The sequence below is a fragment of the Manduca sexta genome, unplaced genomic scaffold, assembly GCF_014839805.1.
Source record: "Manduca sexta isolate Smith_Timp_Sample1 unplaced genomic scaffold, JHU_Msex_v1.0 HiC_scaffold_872, whole genome shotgun sequence".
Classification (NCBI taxonomy): domain Eukaryota; kingdom Metazoa; phylum Arthropoda; class Insecta; order Lepidoptera; family Sphingidae; genus Manduca; species Manduca sexta.
This window is the reverse complement of record NW_023595708.1, coordinates 1,680-22,893: the sequence shown is the minus strand read 5'-3', so window position 1 is coordinate 22,893 and position 21,214 is coordinate 1,680. Positions and strand designations below refer to the sequence as shown.

General features: G+C 33.2%; 3 protein-coding genes and 1 long non-coding RNA gene across 5 annotated transcripts; 2 read left to right on the top strand and 2 right to left on the bottom strand.

Annotated features, from left to right (window-relative positions):
• Positions 1-930: 930 nt before the first annotated feature.
• Positions 931-4,025, bottom strand: LOC119193664 (probable RNA helicase armi). The gene is made up of 2 exons (XM_037447296.1): positions 2,379-4,025; positions 931-1,293 (listed from the first exon to the last, which is right to left on the bottom strand). Exons 1-2 carry the CDS (start codon positions 3,840-3,842, stop codon positions 949-951), a joined length of 1,809 nt encoding a protein of 602 aa, XP_037303193.1. The 5' UTR covers positions 3,843-4,025; the 3' UTR covers positions 931-948.
• A 2,772-nt stretch (positions 4,026-6,797) lies between these two features.
• On the top strand, positions 6,798-11,317 carry LOC119193666. Of its 2 annotated transcripts, none has more exons than XR_005114017.1 (4): positions 6,798-6,816; positions 8,782-8,930; positions 9,226-9,412; positions 10,420-11,317. It is a non-coding gene; the product is annotated as an uncharacterized LOC119193666 (long non-coding RNA). The 2 variants fall into 2 exon arrangements; XR_005114016.1 differs by lacking the exon at positions 6,798-6,816 and adding an exon at positions 7,090-7,206.
• A 1,293-nt stretch (positions 11,318-12,610) lies between these two features.
• On the top strand, positions 12,611-15,675 carry LOC115443739 (gem-associated protein 2). The gene is given in 5 exon segments (XM_030169273.2): positions 12,611-12,935; positions 13,428-13,614; positions 13,617-13,739; positions 13,842-13,941; positions 15,462-15,675. Coding segments are annotated over 5 exon segments (747 nt in total). The 5' UTR covers positions 12,611-12,707; the 3' UTR covers positions 15,571-15,675.
• Positions 15,506-18,939, bottom strand: LOC115443738 (trans-1,2-dihydrobenzene-1,2-diol dehydrogenase). The gene is given in 6 exon segments (XM_037447297.1): positions 15,506-15,851; positions 16,006-16,159; positions 17,007-17,253; positions 17,780-18,071; positions 18,672-18,735; positions 18,737-18,939. Coding segments are annotated over 6 exon segments (1,017 nt in total). The 5' UTR covers positions 18,878-18,939; the 3' UTR covers positions 15,506-15,732.
• Positions 18,940-21,214: the final 2,275 nt, after the last annotated feature.

Below are 21,214 nucleotides of genomic sequence, written 5' to 3'. Positions count from 1 at the left end.
AAAATCGTACCTATTGCCGTCCTAAAATACGTACCAATTTTATCAAGGACAGCGCAAACTTTTAGCCAAAGGATATTGACGTTTCATATAATATGGAAATTATAAAATCATCGTAATTCATAATTTTAATTTATTTAAGATTTCTTTTAACCAACTCCAAAAAAAGAATGAGGTTACCAATTCGACGTGCATTTTTTTATGTATGTTACCTCAGAACTCGTTAATTTTTGCATTTTATCCTATTTATTTACTTACTTTTTTTGTTTGCCAGACATTTTTTCTTATATATAGCACGTGTCTTCTGCTTTTAAACTTGACATTGTTAGAATAAAAGCAGTGATAACCCAATAAGGTGTGAAACGGACTGTCGAGACTAATGTGCGCAGATTCAAATCCCAAGGGCACACACTTGACTTTTCAAAATTTATGTGTGTATTCTTTGTAAATTATCGCTTACTTTAACTGTGGAGGAAAACATCGTGAGGAAACCTGCATACCCGAGAAGTTCTTCATAATAATAAATTTCAAAGGCATGTGAAGTCTACCAACCTGCACTAGGCCAGTGTGGTGGACTAGGTGTTATTCCTCAGTAGTAGAGGAAACCCTTGCCCAGCAGTGGGACAGTATATAATACAGCGCTGATATTAACAGAATTGTAAAAGCGATAAAGTCACAATTACCAGTATTTTAGATTATGTCGTCTAAGCATATAAAATTTATTTATAATGTTCAAGGAAGAAAAAAATTCAATGCTTTAAAAAAAATTTACTCTAAATTTTACTGTCTTTGCATTGAGATCTGACAAAATAGTGGGATTGTTTATTAAAATCGGCAATATGTATGTATTTTCATACAATGCGACAACCGATCCCGGCGTAAAAGCGTACTGAATATATAAAAAATTAAGGATAATTAAACATAATACCATTATATACAGTAATACATATTTTATTGTCCATGTTGTTGACACTCATAGGGCAAATCGCATCCAATGTATTTGTCGTTTTCAACAGCATACTTTACTACTCTTTGCCACAAAGGATCTCGAGATAACAGCGTTGGATCGCAAAATACGATTGCAGCTACTTGCGCTCTAGTAATTGCGACATTCAGTCTTTTGGGATTCTTGACAAAACCTAGAGTATTCCTTTGGTCTTCGAATAAATGCGCTTCAGTTGACCTAACCGTTGATATAAGAATAATGGGCCGTTCTTGTCCCTGGAATTCTTCAACTGTACCAATTTTAGCCTGAGGCAGCCCCATTGCGTCGAACAACATACGAATATACTTTATCTAAAACAAAATAAATATATTATTGAAATAGGACTTTGTATGGTCATTTCATTAGAGTGAAATAATTACTTAGAGACTAAATACCGTGAGTTGCAGAAAAAATATTTGAGTTAACGTCAAGAGAGGACTTATAGTTTATTGATAAGGTTACAAAAGAAAATTTAATAAAAATTTCTACCATTATTTTATAAGAATAACCTCGCCTCATTTATGATAAACATTCATATTACAATACTAGCTTTTGCCCGCGGCTCCGCCCGCGTTATAAAGTTTTTCGGGGTAAAGTTTTCGTTATAAAAGTCACGCTATATATTTTCTCGGGAGTCTATGTTCTTCCCAGGGTCTCAAACTGTCTTCATACCAAATTTTATCGGAATACGTTGGGTAGTTTTTGAGTTTAACACGCTCAGGCAGACAGATGCAGCGGGGGCCTTTGTTTTATAATATATTTTTGTAGAACTTTTTAAGAGGAACAATCCCGTCATACATCATTGTGACATAACTTTAACCGTTTACGCAGCGCACGCAACTAGAATCTCTCAAAACTAATAAATTTTTCTCGTTTTTGCAACATGTTTCATTACCGCTCCGGTCCTATTGGTCATAGCGTGATGATATATAGCCTATAACAATCAACGAATAAAGGGCTATCCAACGCAAAAAGATTTTTTCAGTTTGGACCGGTAGTTCCTGAGATTAGTCATTACTGCTCCGCTCCTATTGGGTATAGCGTGATGATATATAGCCTATAGCACTCCACGAACAAAGGGCTATCCAACGCAAAAAGATTTTTCCAGTTTGGACTGGTAGTTCCTGAGATTAGCGCGTTCAAACAAACAAACAAACTCTTCAGATTATGGTATAGATATACTTTCTGAAAAGGCAAACTCATTTGTAACTGTCGCACCCTCTATTTGTCCAATCACTTTACGTCTCAAAGAGATACAGGACGTACATATTAACTAAGGGGACCAATGCAGTTTTGCAACAACCTGGGAAATTATTAACTGTGCAGCCTTCATTATTATAATTGAATTAAAAATAAAATTTCCTTGAAAACAAAGGGAAGCAGTATTTAGTTATACCTGTGCTATATATGGTGCTATAACTCCAATGTCTGTCGGCTTTATATTTTTCTTGTAGAGTTTACAAACTGTTAATGCTAGCATGGATGCCTCTTGAGGATTGTACCAAGAAGGACTGTCTTCAGCTCTCATATTACATCCTTTTATGCCATACACATAAATACCACCAGTGGCTTTTTCGTTGCTACCAAATATCTCGGAAACAACATTTAACATTTCTGTAATCCAGGGCTGTGACCTTTCTATTTTTTCCACCAAAGACGCATCGTAAAACATTGCACTTGGCAGAGTCAAAATCTCCTTCAACGACCTGTAGTTATCTATCAATCTTGTTACTAATTTATTATTATATCCATTATTATAGGCATCGAAATCTTTTTGGTATGGGAATGTATCGAGTATCCTACTCAAATAAGATTCGTCCATGCCAAATTCTTTACAATATCTTGACATAATCACTGGTCCCAGCTGCATTGGATCGCCGGCTAGAATTATCTGTCCATTTTCTTTGTCAGTGAATGTTAAAGGTATCATAATTTCTGGTTCTGTCGCTTGACCGGCTTCGTCTACTATGACATGGGTAAAATGGCCTTTTGGAAGACCCATCTGTGCTAACGTTCCAATATTATAACACGTTCCAATTGTAACACGATGCCGCCCAATAAATGAGGTCTGACAGTTCAAATTGATACCATTCTCCACAACATGCCTCGATTTTACTGTGTTTTCTCTAGCTATGTCAAGTGTGGCACAAAATGGTCTTATGATATCGGGTATACTGTCAGAACCGACTAAATGGGCTGCAAGGAGCCGAACAACAGATCCCGAAAAAACATTGCTATATTGTATAAGTCTTTCCGTGACTAAATTAGCTGCACTGTTTGATGGGGTGGCTACGAGAATTCTGCTGTCAGGTAAGAGGCTTAATATTTGTAATATTGCTTCTATCACAGTAACTGTTTTCCCTGTACCTGGTGGCCCGTATATACAATAAGGTAAAGGACGACACTCCCCCAATAATACGTTAGTAATAGCTAATTTTTGTTCCACATTTAAATTTTTATTAAACCATGAGACATTGTCTAATGCCTCACGTGTAAGCTGTGGCGTTCGAGATAAAACACGAGATGGAAATAATACATCTACCCCCAAATTGGAAAGAGCTAAATTGATCGCTTGATGCGCTCTTCTATAAGACATTCTACTAAAATGAAATTCAATAGATACATCGCTCCCGCTATAAGATTCGTGAAATTGTTGATGAAACTTCATTAATACCATATCACCCTTGACGACATGAATGTAACCTTCATAATTGGATGCATTAGGGTTCCAAACATCTTTGACTATTACTCTATCCCCTTGGATCAAAGATGGTCGTTTCTCAGACAGACCCTTAATTTCAAGGCCCAGATATTCTTGGCACCTAATCAAAAATGCTTTTGGTATGTCATAAGCTCTCATATTAATGTTATTTTGAATCTCCTCAATGTATAATAAGGTATGCCATCTATCAATATAATTACCAATACTCAAATGTTTTGTCAAACAAGGGTAGGTGACACTCAATTCTGCTTATGATTTTGTCATATTCTGAAGAATAAACTGTTTGTTCTGAATCTCCTAGGACAACTGACCAAATTTTTGCGGGATATTAAATTGTCCAACCCGGTACAGGTACAAAAGCTGGAGGCTTAACAGTTCTTACTCCAGGTATAAATGAATTTTCGCTATTGCGAATTTTTTTCATACTTTCTATTTTGTCATGTTCTGATTTGATATTAACAAAGTTGATTGAATTTTGATTTGAAAATGTTTTATTTACAATATTTATCTCTATGAATCTTTTTATCTGAAATCCTCTGAACATGACAATCATTTGTTCTCTTGTATTGCCTAAAAATTTTGGGAGGCATGTAATTGTAAAAGTAAATGTCTGTTTTGGATATAATTTTCTTGGTCTTGCCAATATGGGGCTTACACTAACTTGAGAATCCCTTTTCTTACTGAGTAGTATCCATTTATTTATGACGTAATATTGATCGCTATTATTGGTTATAGCCAAATCTATTGTTGCAGTCTCATTAATATCAACATTATTAAATTTTAAAGTATGTGTTGCTGCAATATTTAGTTCATCTTCCAATATTAAATCTGTTTCATCCTGTTTAGGCATTGGGTTTGCAATATGATTCAGCTCTAATGTTATCAATTTTATAGCCCTCCATACACAAAGCCCTTGGTTACTCTCAATTGCCTCTACATATACCTGCAAGCCCAGAAATAAATATTGTAATGTAATTCAAAACAACAAATTTTCAGTTATCAATTTTTACAACACAAATGAATAATATAATGTGCATTCATTTTTCTGTATTGTGCAATGGAACAACACTGGCCACCAATCACACCAAACATTCCCCCACTGATTTCACACTTTCAAACTTTTGTGGGGTAGAAGTTCTGAATATATTTAGTTAATAAAAGTAGGCCTGACACATAAGTCTGGGAAACTGTTTTAAAGGTTAACAATATACCCAAAATTTCAATTGGAAGTGTAAATACATGTTCACATTGGGTGACATTGGTGCCTGATGATACTTATCTTAATGACATATTATAATCTTTTAATGCAAAAAAAATGAATCAATACAATACCCGAGATCCAGCCTGTGGTTGTGTGCCATCCTGTATGCTTTGTTTGTTGAAGTAAATCTGGCGATCACATGTGCCACTTTCACCCCGACCATTCAGTGACTGTTACGGATTTTATTTGCTTTCGAAGTGGTTTGACTGATAAAATTTGTAATACCTAAATACATAAGAAAATCAATTTAAAACATGTTTTGGTAATCAAACAGTACTGAAAGTAAATTTTTAAAATAATGGATATTATTATAAGCACCTGCGCTGCAGCAATATCATGTGGCTTTTGCTCATCCCACTGCACATTGCATTTTAATTCCAGCCAGTCCCCTTTGATAGGAACAAATGAAGCAGTTACATCATCCAGGTTAAATTTTAAATCATTATCTTTCATGTAAACCCATCTATCTAGTCTAGCCTCCACTTCTCCTATTACAACATGTTCAATAATGTCATAACTACTTTCTTCTGCATCATCTTTGATATCTCCATCCCCCCAATATGTTCCATGACATTCTAGAATTCTCACAACTATAATTGAATCATTTTCATCCTTGTATCCAAGATATAACACTTTGTCATTCAGCGTTATGCTTATTGAGCATGATTCTAAACTGAAATATAGGGATCCATCAATCAGAATGTGATCAGTATCTAGATAAGTTACTACACCTGAAAAAAATATAAAAAAAAATTATTTTTTTTTAATGTAGGCTTTGCAAGTCACAAGTTACGCGTCCTTGACTCATATAAAAAATTGTAATAAAATTTAAAACCCAAGGAAAAACAATAAGCGTAATGTACCTGTTCTTTGAAAGCAATTAGCAGTTTTTGGTATTTCCTTAGGTTCAAGTAATTTATCAAAACGATTTTCATCCACAAAATCTAAATTCATAAGCTGGTCAGCAAGGAATTCCTCCCTTTCATCATCATCATCATCATTCTCTTCCTGTTTACCAAAAATGTAGCTAAAAATTGAAGTAATGTAGGAAAACATTGTAAACTTTATTGGGCGAAACCCTTCTCATATTCAAATTCCCATTCAGTGGATTTTAAATAGTCAAGTTCTTTTCTCAGCAACTGAATCCTTTTCTGGTGATCCTCCTTCTGTGCACTCTTCACTGATTGTTCAATGCTGTGTCCAATATCTGCATGACTTAGTGATTGATCAAAGTTTTGAATTCTACTTTGGGTTGTGCCCTAAAAATATAATTTGGTTGAACAGTCAAGCAATTATACCAGAATTATTCTAGTTATACCATTAGACGTTGTGTCACATGAAATAAATATTTAATGACTAATATTTATATTTAATAATAAATAAAATTATTACTTGAGGAGTTTCGGGTTCCGATGGTGAGTATGTAGATTGGGAAATGTTGCTTGAAGTAGACATTACAAAAACATTCCCTGCTACAATTTATGTTAGTTATAAAGGCGCAGTCCGAAAAACATTATATTGTGTGTATTATATGGTTTGCAACTGACTAGCAGAGACCAATAAACTAGCTGCTGACTAGTAGGTTTTAAAGAGAATTATATATGGAAAAAGTAGGTAATCACACAAAATTAATTTGCGTTATTCTCAAAACCTCAGTCAAAATTGGTCAACGTAGTATTTGTATTCTCTTTGATTGGTCAAAATAATCAAAGAAAATATAATCACTACGTTTTAATTTTTTTTTTTTTTTTATAATTCGTCCTTATAGGACAGGCTATAGTCTTACGACCATACTGCCTAGTCTTACGTATTTCTTTTCTTCAAATTTAAATTCTTAATATATTGTCTTTCGTAAGTATTCCAATTAGTAGTTTTCGTAAGTATAGTCAATTCCAGGTAAAGTATAATCCATTTTTCCAATTGTCAAATCCAGAGTAAATATCAATTCAGTACGATTTTCCTCGTCAGTGAATATGTTTCATACTATCCGTAAAATATGTTTTACTATCCTCTTCTTAATTTAAAGCTTCATTGAGATATAGAATTTGCAATTCCACTATTTGCTCTTTGCTCCATGTATTGAGCGTGCTTCAAAATTTCAAAACTTAGAGTAAGTACTTCCTCTAAGTTCAAATATAATCAATGGCAGATATTATCTGTCAGACTCAGCTGTTAAAGAACTGATTATAATACATTTTATAATATATGTCTGAAACCAATATCCTGTAAAATAGTTAACAAGTAAGACTTAATAACAATATTTACAATATTACTACGTAATAGAAATTTCAACGAAACAAACAAAAAACAACTAAATATCATTTACAGTGTCTTTTATAAATTTATACAAGTAAACATAAGTTGAGGCATTCTTAAGCAACTCTTTTAAACATTGCGGGACCCGGTTAGGCTTCTTATAGATTTTAAAAGCTCATCCGCCAACACAAGGCGCTGAATGTTGAAAGATGAACATTCGAAGAAAATGTGATGTAGTGATTGAATTTTTTGTGATTGACAATATTCGCAATAGGGAGAATTAGCCATTTTAATACGATGAAGATGACAATTTAATCTATAATGACCAAAACGCATACGACAAATAATTGAATAAAATTTTCTATTGATAAAATTATTTTTCTTGCAAAACCAAGGAGTGGAGTTTATTTGGACATCCATACTAGCAAACCAGTTTCCTTTATTTTCATAGGTGTGTGTATTGATATGAATGTCTCCCCATGCTTGACACATACGCTGTTTTAAGAAACTAACAGCGTCTGTGTGTGGTATGGATACAGTCATATCAATATTGGAATTAGGAATTAATTCTTGTAACTCAACAATTTTTGGCCAGGTAATCTGCCCTTTCATTTCCTATGACGCCAATATGTGAAGGAACCCAAACAAAACGAACTACTATTTCTAATTTGGACAGTTCGACCCATAGTTCTTTTATTAAATAAATGACATAATTAGTGTTAGCATGAAATTGATTATTTGCAAGGTTTTCTAATACACTCCTGCTATCACTAACTATTATCCATTTAGTATGGTCAGAATTACAATTGTTATGTGTTTTAAAGCACTGAAAATGGCGACAGCTTCAGCTGTGAAGATACTAGCAGCTTTATCAATTTTTTACCGATGCCTATATTTGATGAGGGCTCATATATGGCAAAAGACACAGCCCTATCATTTTTGGAGCCATCAGTATATATAAATTTATGGTCTGAAAATTTTAAAAGCATATTGATTACTTCTTCTTTCGAGGGCAGGTCCTTTTTTGATTTAAAATTATATCAATAGATGGAAACTTACTAATGTAAGATCCTTCATAGCAAGGCAAAATGTGTTTTGATTGATAAATGTTCATGTTTTTAATAAAGCTCATGAACTCTTGAAGACCTTGTAAAATATAAATTGGTTTAGGGAGAATTGAGTAACAGAATGCAACAAGTTGGCCAAAAGATTATTATTAGTTACACTAAAAAGTTTTAATATGAATCTTTCTTTCAAGTAATTAAATCGAATACTTAATGGTGGGACATTACATTCTATTTGCATTGCATTTATGGGAGTGCTTCTGAATGCCCCGGTAATAATACGCAAACACTTGTTTTGCAAAACATCTAAACTATTTACAATTCTAGCATCTGCAGCAAAGCAATAAAACCATATTCAAAATGACTACGAACTAACGATTTGTACAATAACAACAAAATTTTGGGGTCAGAACCCCAATATGAACCAGACAAGGACTTTAAAATGTTACATGCTTTATTTGCCTTATTAATTATATGTTTTAAATAATTATTCCAGGATAAATTATATGAAATATGGACACCCAAAAATTTCACTTCAGATGTAGTGGGTAACAAACAATTATTATATTGCACAGCAGGTGTACTGTGACAATGTTTACCAAATACAATAACTTTAGACTTGGATGGATTCACACTGAGATCAAGGTAAGAAAAATAGTTGTACAATTTTGCTAATGCATCATTAATTGTTGAAACCACTTGTGATACATTAGTTCCAGATGTATAAACAACCAAATCATCTGCGAATTGTAAATTTTTAACATAAGGGCCCAATATTAGATTTAGTCTACGGATATACAATATGAATATTAAAGGCGACAATATACCCCTTGACAAACTCCTTTTGACGAAAGTCTAGGACCATAAAGGTGTCTATTAAATTTAGTAAATACTTCTCTGTTCATTAAGAAATTTTTAATCCACTTTATAATTTTTTCAGGAATCCCTATTTGTAATAACTCAAGGCATAGAATATCTATGTTTACACTATTAAAAGCACCTGCGATGTCAAAGAATACACCGACCAAGTTTTCAATTTATGGATATAGAGTTTTGTATATCCAGCTGTAACTGGCAAACGCTTTCTCTAGCAGAACGATTTCTACGAAAACCAAATTGATTGGAAGGTAATATATTATATTTTTCTACATAGAACTCTAAACGATGTTTAAGCAATTGTTCAAATAATTTACCAACACAAGAAGTAAGTGCTATAGGGCGATAAGAATCGGGGTGTAACTTTGGCTTATCAGGTTTTAAAATTGGTACAAGGCAATCCATTTTCCAGTCTTGTGGTATTATGTTATTATCCCAAAGAAGATTCAAGATTTGTAAAAATATCTCTAAACTTGTAACACTGAGCTTTTTGAATAAAATATATGACATTCCGTCGAGACCATAAGCAGAATCTCTACGAGATGAGATGGCTGATATGAGTTCTTTTATCGTAAAAGGATTGAGGAGAAAGCTATTGTTGGTATTTACATTATTGGTAAAAGTAATTCTGAGTTATATTGTACAGAGTCCGAGTATATTTCTTTAAAAATCAGATACCCATAAGTCATCTTCATGATTATTAAAATTATAGGTTTTATTAAATTTTCGCATAAATTTCCATATGATAGACAATGGTGTGCATCTATTAAAGGTTTCACAAAGAGAGAACCAACTTTTTCGCCTTTCTATTTTTAAAGTTAGTTTTTAACTGCTCTAAGCCTTTTGAACTGTAAATAAGTTTCCTGTGTGGGATTATTCTTGAAAGATATATATGCAGTTTTGAAATTTGATACAGCCTGTGTACACTTTTGATTCCACCACGGAAGTGTAGGGCTTTTCCTATTGTTTCTCTGACATGAATGAGTTGTAATATTTGAGTTCTCATACAAATATGATCTATTACAATTGGGAATAGAATTCGCAGCTGCAGTGCGCAAAATTTTGCAAAAAAGGAGATATGAGTCAAGAGGAGTTGTATCATCTATTACAAAATCTACTAATAAAACATCAACTTGTTTTCTATACATTTGCCAATCCACCAGTTTGTAATTTGGGTAAATGGGCAAATGTACAGCATTAAAACAATTTCCTTGAGTGTGAATGTTAGCTTGACTAATCATTACTTTTATGATTATAGGAATATGATAACTAGTACCAAGAGGACAATCATGTACAGACCAGTCACAGTTGAGAGCCAGTGATGAAGATACCAATGATAAATCCAAAGCATTGGGTCGCCATGTTGGAGAACCGATAGTCGTTGCTTGCCCATCATTAAGGAGAACCAAATTATTATCCTCAATAACCTCTAGAATATTTCGACCACGCGGGCTGTCGGAACCACAGCCCCAACAAGTGTGATGAGCGTTAAAATCGCCCGCAAATATGAAAGGACTAGGAATAGACTTAACCAATGTATCAAAATTGTTTTGCTGAAGACTGGGTTAGAGTTTAAAGGACTATAGAAACTAACTATACATATATCTTTATTATTAACTGTTATTTTCACACATACATTTTGTAAGGAATTATCGAAATAGGTGTTAATTCTAGAATAAATAATGCTTTTATGTATTATAATTGCAACACCATTGTGTTTGTTACCACAATCATTCCTTTCAACATTGTAATTTTTAATTTTAAAATTTTGTTCAGGTTTTAACCAAGTTTCACTGATTATAGCAATATGAATATTGTGTGTATAAAGAAAATTAATAAATATATGTTTGTTACTATTCAGACTTTGGGCATTCCATTGTATTATATTTAAAGTTGATAAATCCATTATGAAGATGAAGGGAATTTATTACTTAGCGTTGCTTTTAAAACTTCTTTAATGGAAGTAGAATTAATAGGGGCATCTTTATTACTTATTATTTTAATAATTGTTTCAACTAATGTGCTTATAAATGTATCCGATTTCATTAAATTATTAATTTGCGTATCTAAAGTACGAGCAGAAAGAGCTGGAAATGCATTGGAGTCAAAAAGTTCTGAATATGTGGCATTTCTAGATTTTATTTTATTTTCTTCAACCTTTGTTTTTTATTGGACATGTCGACGAAATAGCAACGTGATTGCCTTTACAGTTGACACATGTGGCATCTTTAGAGTCAATTTGGCAATTTTAAAATTGTGATTTAATGTACAAATCGAACATACTTCTGCATTACGGCAGAATTTAGCAATATGTCCATATTTCAAACATTTAAGGCATTGCTTAGCGGGAGGAATATATTTACTTACCTCGTGTCGCCACGAGTCAAGATATATGTAGTTAGGGAGGATGGTGGAGGCGAAGGTTACAGCCACTGCCTGGGTCGGAATAAATTTTACCACACCGTCGTTCCCTTTCACCCTGCGCATAAAGCGCCTGACCTGCACTACGTTTTTTGGAACTACCAATCAACGAAAAGACCTGTTTATTGGACATATCAATAGGAACCGAAGTGAGAACTCCAGTGACCTCTGTATCTCTAGCGGGTATAGTAGCGTTCAGAGACGGTTGGTCGAGCAATTTTATTTTGTATGAACATGTTAGCATTGTTAGGCAAATCAAATGTTATTCCAACCTTGTACTTATTGATGGAGCGCAAATGCATAACACCTGATACTCCATGCTCCCGTATACCTTTTGAAAGGGCCATGCGATCCCTATCACTGAATACTTTGTTCTCGTCCAGGTGGTTAAGGAAGACTATTAGTTCGGTTTGATTTGTATCCTCGGGATACTTACGTGTGTACCCTTTTACCTTGTATATTTTATATTTGTCTTTGGGATCTTTATGTTTTGATCCTGCAGCTCCAAGAGACTCCGACGAATCCGTGTCTGAAGATCCGAAGCTCGATAGGTCTGGATCCGGAGGTTCAAGTTCATCTTTTCTCCGTCTCTTCCTGCCCATTTTGATGGGCTAACTATTTATGTAGACACTTATTTAATAAATATGTGAAGGCTAATGTACAAAATATACTAGAAAAGCTTTTTTTTAAATAAATAATTCAAAAAGGGCGCCTTTGCTTATTCACAGTTTCCCGCCTTTTTCTCAATTTTTCCACTACGTTTTAATCAAAAATTTAGACCACTTATTTAGAGGGTTCGTTCCAATGTATCAACATTTATATTTCGAAAGCGTTCATTTTAAGTGTAATATTTATGTAAATGAAAAAAACTAATATATCAAAATCGTATTTCTTTAGAATTGAACGATATATATAATTAACTTGGTTACCTATAATTTCTGTCAAATAAAACACCGTTTTTAAACAACTTATGACAAGGCTGTATGGGCTAGAATCTTTTGCCTTGCCAATATAACAGGCAAATTTAAAAAAAATTTATGTCAAATAGCAAAGAATAACTTGAGAAAATCCAACTTAGGTAAATAAAGGAGAACTTCAAAATTAATTATTATTTTATATGGAATCATGTCAGTGAAGAAATGTATTTATAAAGATCATAAAAACGAAGAATCTGACAATTTATCATCACCATGTTTTCAAATTAGTTCTGACGTGCAACTCAAAGAAGTCCCAACGAATGGTGAGGAGTACCTTCTTAAAGTCATTCAGGAGCGTAAGAATATATCCACTGTGACAAAATGCGATAAAGACTTTTCAAAATTTGCTAAAAATCAATCGTGTTTTGTAAAGGAGGTGAGTAATTATATAGTAAGAAACCTCAAATAGAGCAAAATTTCTGCAAACCCAGTGTTGTTTTTACAATGCCTTGTTGATACAATACTTTCATAATATTAAGTGAGTTGTAAAACAAGTGATATCCTCCGGGTTTGTATAAATTTATACACAATAAAAATGTGTGAAGTTACAGATTCTATGTTAATGCACAGGTACTATTAAATTGCTTGGAATTAGAATGTTTCTCAATATGGCGACAGGCTTCACTAGATTAACTATAGATCTAAAAAATAAGTTTAATATAGTTATTCTGCTCACTAATTTCACTGTTACCTGAAGAAATCCCTGGAAGCATTTAAATTCTCTCAAGTTAAATAACACGCTAGCAATATTTTTTTCAATTAAATTACTTCTTTTTTTATATTGTGGCTGCCATCGTTTTTTTTTTATTTGATTTCGACAAATTCGAGTAATAATAGTTTAAATTATATTTCATTTGTATGGTTCCAGTTGCCACATGCAGAAGCGCCAGAACAGTTCAAACCAACAATAGAATGGCAAAATATTCAAGTTGCAGACTTTTCAGATGTCCGCATGTATATATCACGATTACTAGCTAAAAAGTCTATGTGGCCAAACAAACTTGAAAAGGTAGAAATATGTGAAAACAGTATAGTGGGATGGAAGGACTTCTTTGCTAAAAAGAGCCAACTTTGTCTTGTGTTCTTGGTTTAAACCACACTCTTTTGGATGATGGTTTAGAAGCACTTTCAGTTATTATTGAGAAAACAACCCCAGGCGACACAATAGATCATAAAATAGGTAATTTCAACAATATTTTTACATATTAAAGTGATTTTATTGGCATGCCAGTGTAAAAAACAATATGGTAATAAAAAATATATTTGTATTTGTCTATTTCAGGACAATGGATATATGCATTCTTAGCATGTACAAGGCAACCACTTCTTTCAGACACCACAAGTATATTACGAAATTTAGCTAGAAAGTGTGCAGAAATTAGGTAATATTATATTGATTTTTAGTTCAACCCTTAACACCATTTGTGTTCCCAAAGTAGTACAGTAAAATAATACATATAACACATTTTGTAAATGCAGGTATATAAATATATAATCATTTTACTAACAAAATAATTTCTATGCAAAAAGTCAACTATGTAATTTTTTGTTTTCTAAATCAGTAAGTAAGTATATAATATTCTCAAGAGTAATTGAAAACAATTGAAGTAATCTATACTATCGTGAAAAGCAGAAGAGGTTAATGTAAATAGATAATAGATTTTGATATTTAGGATACTAAGGTTAAATTCCCCAGTACTGTGTTATCCACATTAGCTGTTTTTTTTTAGTTTGTGTTGATGCATATAGCAAAGGGGAAACAAAATATACCTATATACTACAAATAACATTCTAAAAACAAGCTAGGTAGGTATGTCATGCTATTTGCAAGTAAAAAAACCTGAGGTAGGTTTTAAATACTGCACCTACACAATAAACCACACTGAGTATTGGAATATGTGGCAAGTCATGCATTCATCACCCTATGATGCAACATGCTAAGTTTCAAGAGTCCTAGTAACAATTAAATGGCCCACAATATCTTTAAAATAGAGCATGATAATGCTTATATTGTGGCTTGATGGCACAAAAATTAAATAAAGCAATGGCAATTAAACATCTACATATCCATAATTCATAAACTCAATTCCTGTAAAAGATGTGCCACCTGTCAGCAAAAATAGATATCATGCTTTATAAGTACTTGACGCATACTGCAATCTTAGTAACATAATTTGTTGCATATTGTTATCAATATGTGTCATGTATAATTCATAGATATTTTATTGCTTCCTGCTTTCTTGTATGTTTTCTTTTTAACTTTGACTAAAAAACTTACTTCCCAAAGCTCTAAAATAAAAATGAAACTGTAAAAGAAATTAGGACATTACAGTATAGATTATTATAAAAGTAATAGACATCATAATGAAGAGGAAGCACCTATTTAATATTTAAATGCATGCGGCATTCGAGTGCATGGCCTACTTTTCCTTATTTTCCTATGTCAACTTCCACACATTTGATAAGAAAAATAGCTAACATAAAATATGACGGAACTTCATAATTTTCTTATGAACAGGTTTAAATATTCAAAATAAAAATATAAAATTAAATTTTCATATTCTTTAGAAAATCTACCTAGTTAACTTTTATAATGGCAAAAAATAATGACAATATTTTTTTTATATTGTCGCTCAATGTGACACAAGAACATAAGTTTTCCACTATAATAATACTTGAGATTAAAACTCATATATACATCCGCACTTCACATATCCTCAAATGACTAGACCTATTAAAAACAAATACATTTTAGTCCATAGTTTTCCTTGATTGTGATGGTAGGTAGTTGGTATTATCGTGGGAACAACAGCAACGTGGGAATATCCAAATACCCATGCATTATTCAGTCACTGAATCAGCATCATATACGTTATGAGTAAGGATGATTTTTTTATTTCAGGTCTAGGATAAATCCAGAGGATGAAAACGCAAAAACTGCAGTTGGACCGTTGAATATTTTTATATGTTTAGTAGGTCGGTACTTTAGACAATACGATTTAGCAGATTAGAACTGATACACAACATATGTATAATATTATTATATCTATGACTTTGCAATAATGTTCCAGTAATTTTAAACCAATGTATTATTAAAAAATTACTTCTTACAAATATACAAAGGTTTTATTTCAATCACTCGACCCCATTTGTAAGCTAGCAAAGAATTCAAACTAAGGGTATTCTTGATCATCGGCATCGTAATGAACGCCCACTTGTTTTCGAATAGTATCTTCCAGTTTTGCCAGAATAAGGCTGTCATTATGTGTCATGCGAGGCGACTCCAGTAAACCTGTAAAATATATTACATCGCAAAATTACAACGAACAGTGATAACTCAAGTAGTAACTTCATCAATACCTACATAAAATATTGTCATATTTAAATTTGAAATACGAATATCATTGTTTTAACAACTAAAATGATAAGAATCAAAAATTGTTAACCTTCTCGTATGCATCTTTCAACTTCGAGGGCTTGGTAAACTAGTCCAGCACTGTTTGCAAAGTTGTATGGCAGGCTTGATGTATGTAGTGAAAATTGTTTCTCCTTTCCGTCAACATCAATCAATGTATTAGGAAAGTGGAAGGGCTCTTGAACCTTAAAAAAAAAAGCAGTAAACACATGATTAAACTATAGTAAACAGTTCTATGTAATTTTTTAACGACGCGCGGCTTAAAGCAATCCCGATTCTTATCTCCAGATCTATCTCGAAAATAAACTAATCACTAACTAGACGTGAATTTAAATTCTTTACTTGCCAATACTTGTTTAGTTACCCAGATTAAAGGCGAAACAAAATGTATGAAAATGGACCTTGAGGTATCGCCTTAAGTAATAGTAATCAAAATTTAATCCGATTGGTTCATTTCCCCGATTGTTCAAGATTGTTGAATTAAGACCATTACCGTTAGGTGATCCAGACATAAGCTCATTAGGCTCTCAGTTTAATGTTTTAAATAGTTAAAGGTATATTCTATAATACGAATATGCAAGTATAAATTTAAGTATGATTAATATATATTGTAAGAAATCATAAGTATTTTAAAATAGACAGACGCTGTACCTCGAAAACCTTTGCCGTCTAGCTATGGACTGACTGAATCAGCATAATTTAACGAAAAATTTTATGTAATCGAATGAGTTATCGAAGACTTGCAAAATGACAAGTTTAATTATAATAAATTATCGTTGCCTAGATTGTTTCGCCACCAATAAGCGCACGTTCAATTATCTACGAGCCCATGTTGCAAAATACCCCTGAATGAGGTGTCAAATAGAACCTTTAAAACTGTTTACTTTACGAGTAAAAAAGAACCTTCCCAAACATTATCGATCTCATAAACATTATTTTAGAAAAAGCGTCTGCGCTTTTGATTCCAAAAGATCAGCGATAAACTATTGGCCTAGTGTTGTCACTACAAAATAAAAATTAAATAGACCTTACCGTAGCCCGGCCTTTAGTTCCAACGACGGTAGCTTTGTTCCACAACTTGACTTTAGTATGCATATTAAGGACAGCGCGCCTGCCTCCATCATACTCTAAAATGACAGTATCGACCTCATCCACGCCATCCTCGTTTAAATCTCCAACTGCTGTGACTTTCTTAGGCTTGTCTTTAAAAATGAATTGAGCGAACTGCAGTGTGTATATGCCTATGTCCAAAAGAGCGCTACCGCCGAGTTCCTTTTTACTAAAAACATATATATTTTTTATTTCAGCCATGTCACATTTATGTTTCAAATAAACTTCCTATTAGGGAACGCATTGCCTGAGCTTAGGATACCTAGATCCAAAACGATACGTCACAATTATCTAATTGACTTATTTTATCCAATAATACTCCATGAAACACGATCTCTATGGCGTTCATAGTTCTTAATTTATCGATCAAATTGATATCTACGTTAATGTAGACAAGTACGCGTGCCGTCACGATCCTATATGGAATAACACAATGGTAATTCAATAAACTTCCATCATCCATGGAATATTTTGGAACGTACCTACGATATTTGATATTCCTATTTCATTTAACTAATATGGTCTCTGTCTGATGGAGCATCGACCGCGCAATTGGAGACATACCTTCTTAATGACTTTAATAAACGCTGAATTTAGTACATTGCGTATTATGGTTGACAAGCAAGTTACTGGGTAGGAAATTAGATATTACATAAATATTCAAAACTGAAAATAAAAAGTCTTGACATTGTTACCTTACTCTTTCCGATTTTTCTATAGGCACGCCGAAGTTGACTTCAACGAATTTAACTTCACCAAGTTTCCCAGACTTTATGTCTTCCTCTAAAGCTAGGTATGCAGGGGCAAATCGTGACCATACCGCCTCCATCAAGAAGAGTTTCTTACTCTTTGCTATTTTAACCAAACTGGCTACTTGCTTGTAGTTCAAACACATTGGCTTTTCACAAAGCACATGCTTTCCGTTTTCTAGAAACATCTTGGTCAGCTCATAATGGTCGGGATTGAGTGCTCCTATATATGCAACATCTGTAAAAACATAGTAATAAATAATTTAATGATCCTAAGCCGACATTTATTTCTAGATATCATTTATTTTTTAATTGATACTGCTTGGTTTAATCTATGCGATATGAAATGTAATTAAATAAGAATAATGTTTTAATTCTTTTTATGCGAAAATCCTAACAAATTAATAACAGAAAGGATCGTTCTTTTAGAGATTTAACCCGAGTAAATGTTTCGGATTAGGTTAAACAAGTGCAAACCGGTTTACAATTAGGTTGTCGCTTAAAAAAATACTCTTCTTATATTTATTTTGAGTAATCAGCAATATTCGAGGATTAACCCTTATAACAATAACGATTACCTACAAAAAAAACGTTATGGAGGAAACAGGTTAAACTTTCAACACTTAATGGTTTCCTGACAAAATGATGCTAACATTTACTCAGAATGTGTTATTGGTACTTTTCATGATGACAAGCATGACGTGTCGAACTACGTAGGTACCCTATGTTTGATCATGGTTTCTGGTATTGTGGATGCTCATTGCCTAACATCGCATGAAAATTACTTGCTCATTCATTGTTTTAACTTTTACGATAATAAAAATCCCACTGTACTTACCAATGTCATCACAGACCGCTAATAGTTGATATGAGTCAAAAACTTTTTCGATGTTGTGGATTTTTTGCAAACTCTGCAGCCCTATCCTTATTACGAGCCGCTACTGCGACGATGACTTGGTCGCCTTTATCGGGATAAGTATTGAATGCGTTGACGAAGTCATTGCTGATCTTTCCAGCAGTAACGATACCCCAGCGAATGGTCATCTGTAAAAATATTGGGAATAAAAACTATACTTTAGTATACGAGTACCTAATATAGGTATTGCCTAACAATTGCTGCAAGTGCCTACAGTATATCTAGGGAATTGCCACAATTCAAGGGCTTATTCTGTGATTCAATTATATTTAGACATTAAACGAAAATAGATGGCACTCTAAAGTCGATTGCAAATAGATACGATAACACGTCATGACATCAACCACAGGTAGGTAGTTAAAAATATCTCCGAAACAAATAAAGGCGAATGATTATTTACCCTTTTGTCCTTTTAGTAGAAATTATTTGACATATCAATTTAGTTTATTGCACTAGGTTGCGCAACAAGAGCGCTAACAACTTCACGTTTTATTTGCAAGCGCTTGAATTATTTATGGTACCTGTGTTTTAAGTATGTGAAGAATCGATTTAAAATATTTCTCTATAATTATGGCCAGGATACAGATAATTTTGCGGCGGTTTATTTTATAGTTGAGCTGAACCTTTCTTACTCATGCAAATGAAGATTTCTACTGATAATTAGGCAGGTACTTATGCAACGAAATATTTTGTATAGATAGCTACATGTGGTCCAAACTACAAATCGTGTGTACAAGGGGGTAATGTTCGAATGTAAAAATTACTGCTATAAACTGTCAAAAATTTTACGCCGGTTTAAAACTACAAGCAAAACAAAGGTTTTTAGAGGTGTTGTTCCTTAAAGTGCCTATGGGGTTCTAAGTGGCGGTGTAGAAAACATATCAAGGAATGTTTTGATGTAGTTTTTTTTTATTTCAATTTAATCGGAAGGATTCAAAGTGGACTACGATTTGCCATTCTGATAGAACGCCTTACGCGCATGCTAATTTCCAGTTACTTTTTAAACAATCAATTAATTAAATGAATCTATTTTAGCTGAAATTCGACCACGACGGCAGAACTCAACGCAGATTAGCCTGGTATGCTGGAGAGTATACCGTAAAATCTGTGCGCAGGCGCATTCTCTGTTCCTTCCCTCATATTGTCCGGTGAGACCACAATCCGACATGACCGGAGAAAAATTAGGCGCAGGACTAATGGCTTTACGTACTTTACGAGGCACGAATTATCACTTGACTCTTAGCTGCGATTGAATATTTTTTAAGATGGAAAAAACCAAGTCATTTATTTATTTTTGGCACGACCCCGGATTCGAACTCAGAACATCATATAAGTAAGTTAATAGGGGACTTTTCGTCTCTTTCACTTAGGTATACGGAATATACGCATAGCATACGCTTTACAAGTACAGAACTGAGGCAGTCAATTAAAAATAAACCAGGATATAATAATATAGGTACTGAATATGGCGAGTCTTTGAATCCAAACTAATCCCACAATCTAATCTATTTTGAAGCGGTGCTATGATATTATTGCACCGATTACTCTAGTCTATATTTGTCTTGAGATTTAAACCGAATAATAAAAAGCTAGAAAACCGGGTCTCTCTCTTACCACAAATGTACTTCCACGTAGATGAAAATTTAAAAAATGCATGTTTTTAGTCAATTCAAGTCTTTTACACGGTCAAAGCCGTGAACAAAAGTGGTCAAAAATAAACGATTACGAACAAAAAAAAACATTCATGTCGAATTGATAACCTACTCCTTTTTTGAAGTCGGTTAAAAATAATGAATGACGGGGCTCCTTCTAAATAGCCTAATCAATTTAATAAGACACATATTAAGACCGAAGCGCACTTGGTAACACGGCATCATGTCGTCTGTTGTTTAGCAATAATTTATTTGGCGTATAAAGTCTGTTAAAATGTTCGGTTCAGTGCACACAGAACTCGACCATAAATCTTTATCCACGGCCAGATTAAAATGCTTTTGTCCTCTATCAAGACTACACACATGAAATAATTTGAAAACTTACGTTATTTGTTTATGTTAAAGTTGTGTTAGTAAACTGAAATGGCGTGAGAAAATTGTTTATCAGATTATTGTTTTTGAATTGCATCATATTTACAATAACAATGAACACATTTGAGCGTACGTAGGTAAGTATTATAAATGAATGTAATTGTGGATTTTTATAGCCTCATATTCAAAATACAATAAAAATGTGTAATTATTTCAAAAAATTAGGTATAATTTTGCTATCTTTATATCTTTTCATTCATGAAAACTTTAAAATACCTAGATATTATTCAGCATTTTCATTGCGTTCCTCTAAATTTGTCCACGGGTGTCCATGGTCCATTAATTTTATAATAAAAAGGAGAATTTTACCGTTTTTTAATTATTTTGGATGATTTTTATTTTAGTTTCAAAGCATTTTTAAACATCCAGGACGCGACGCAT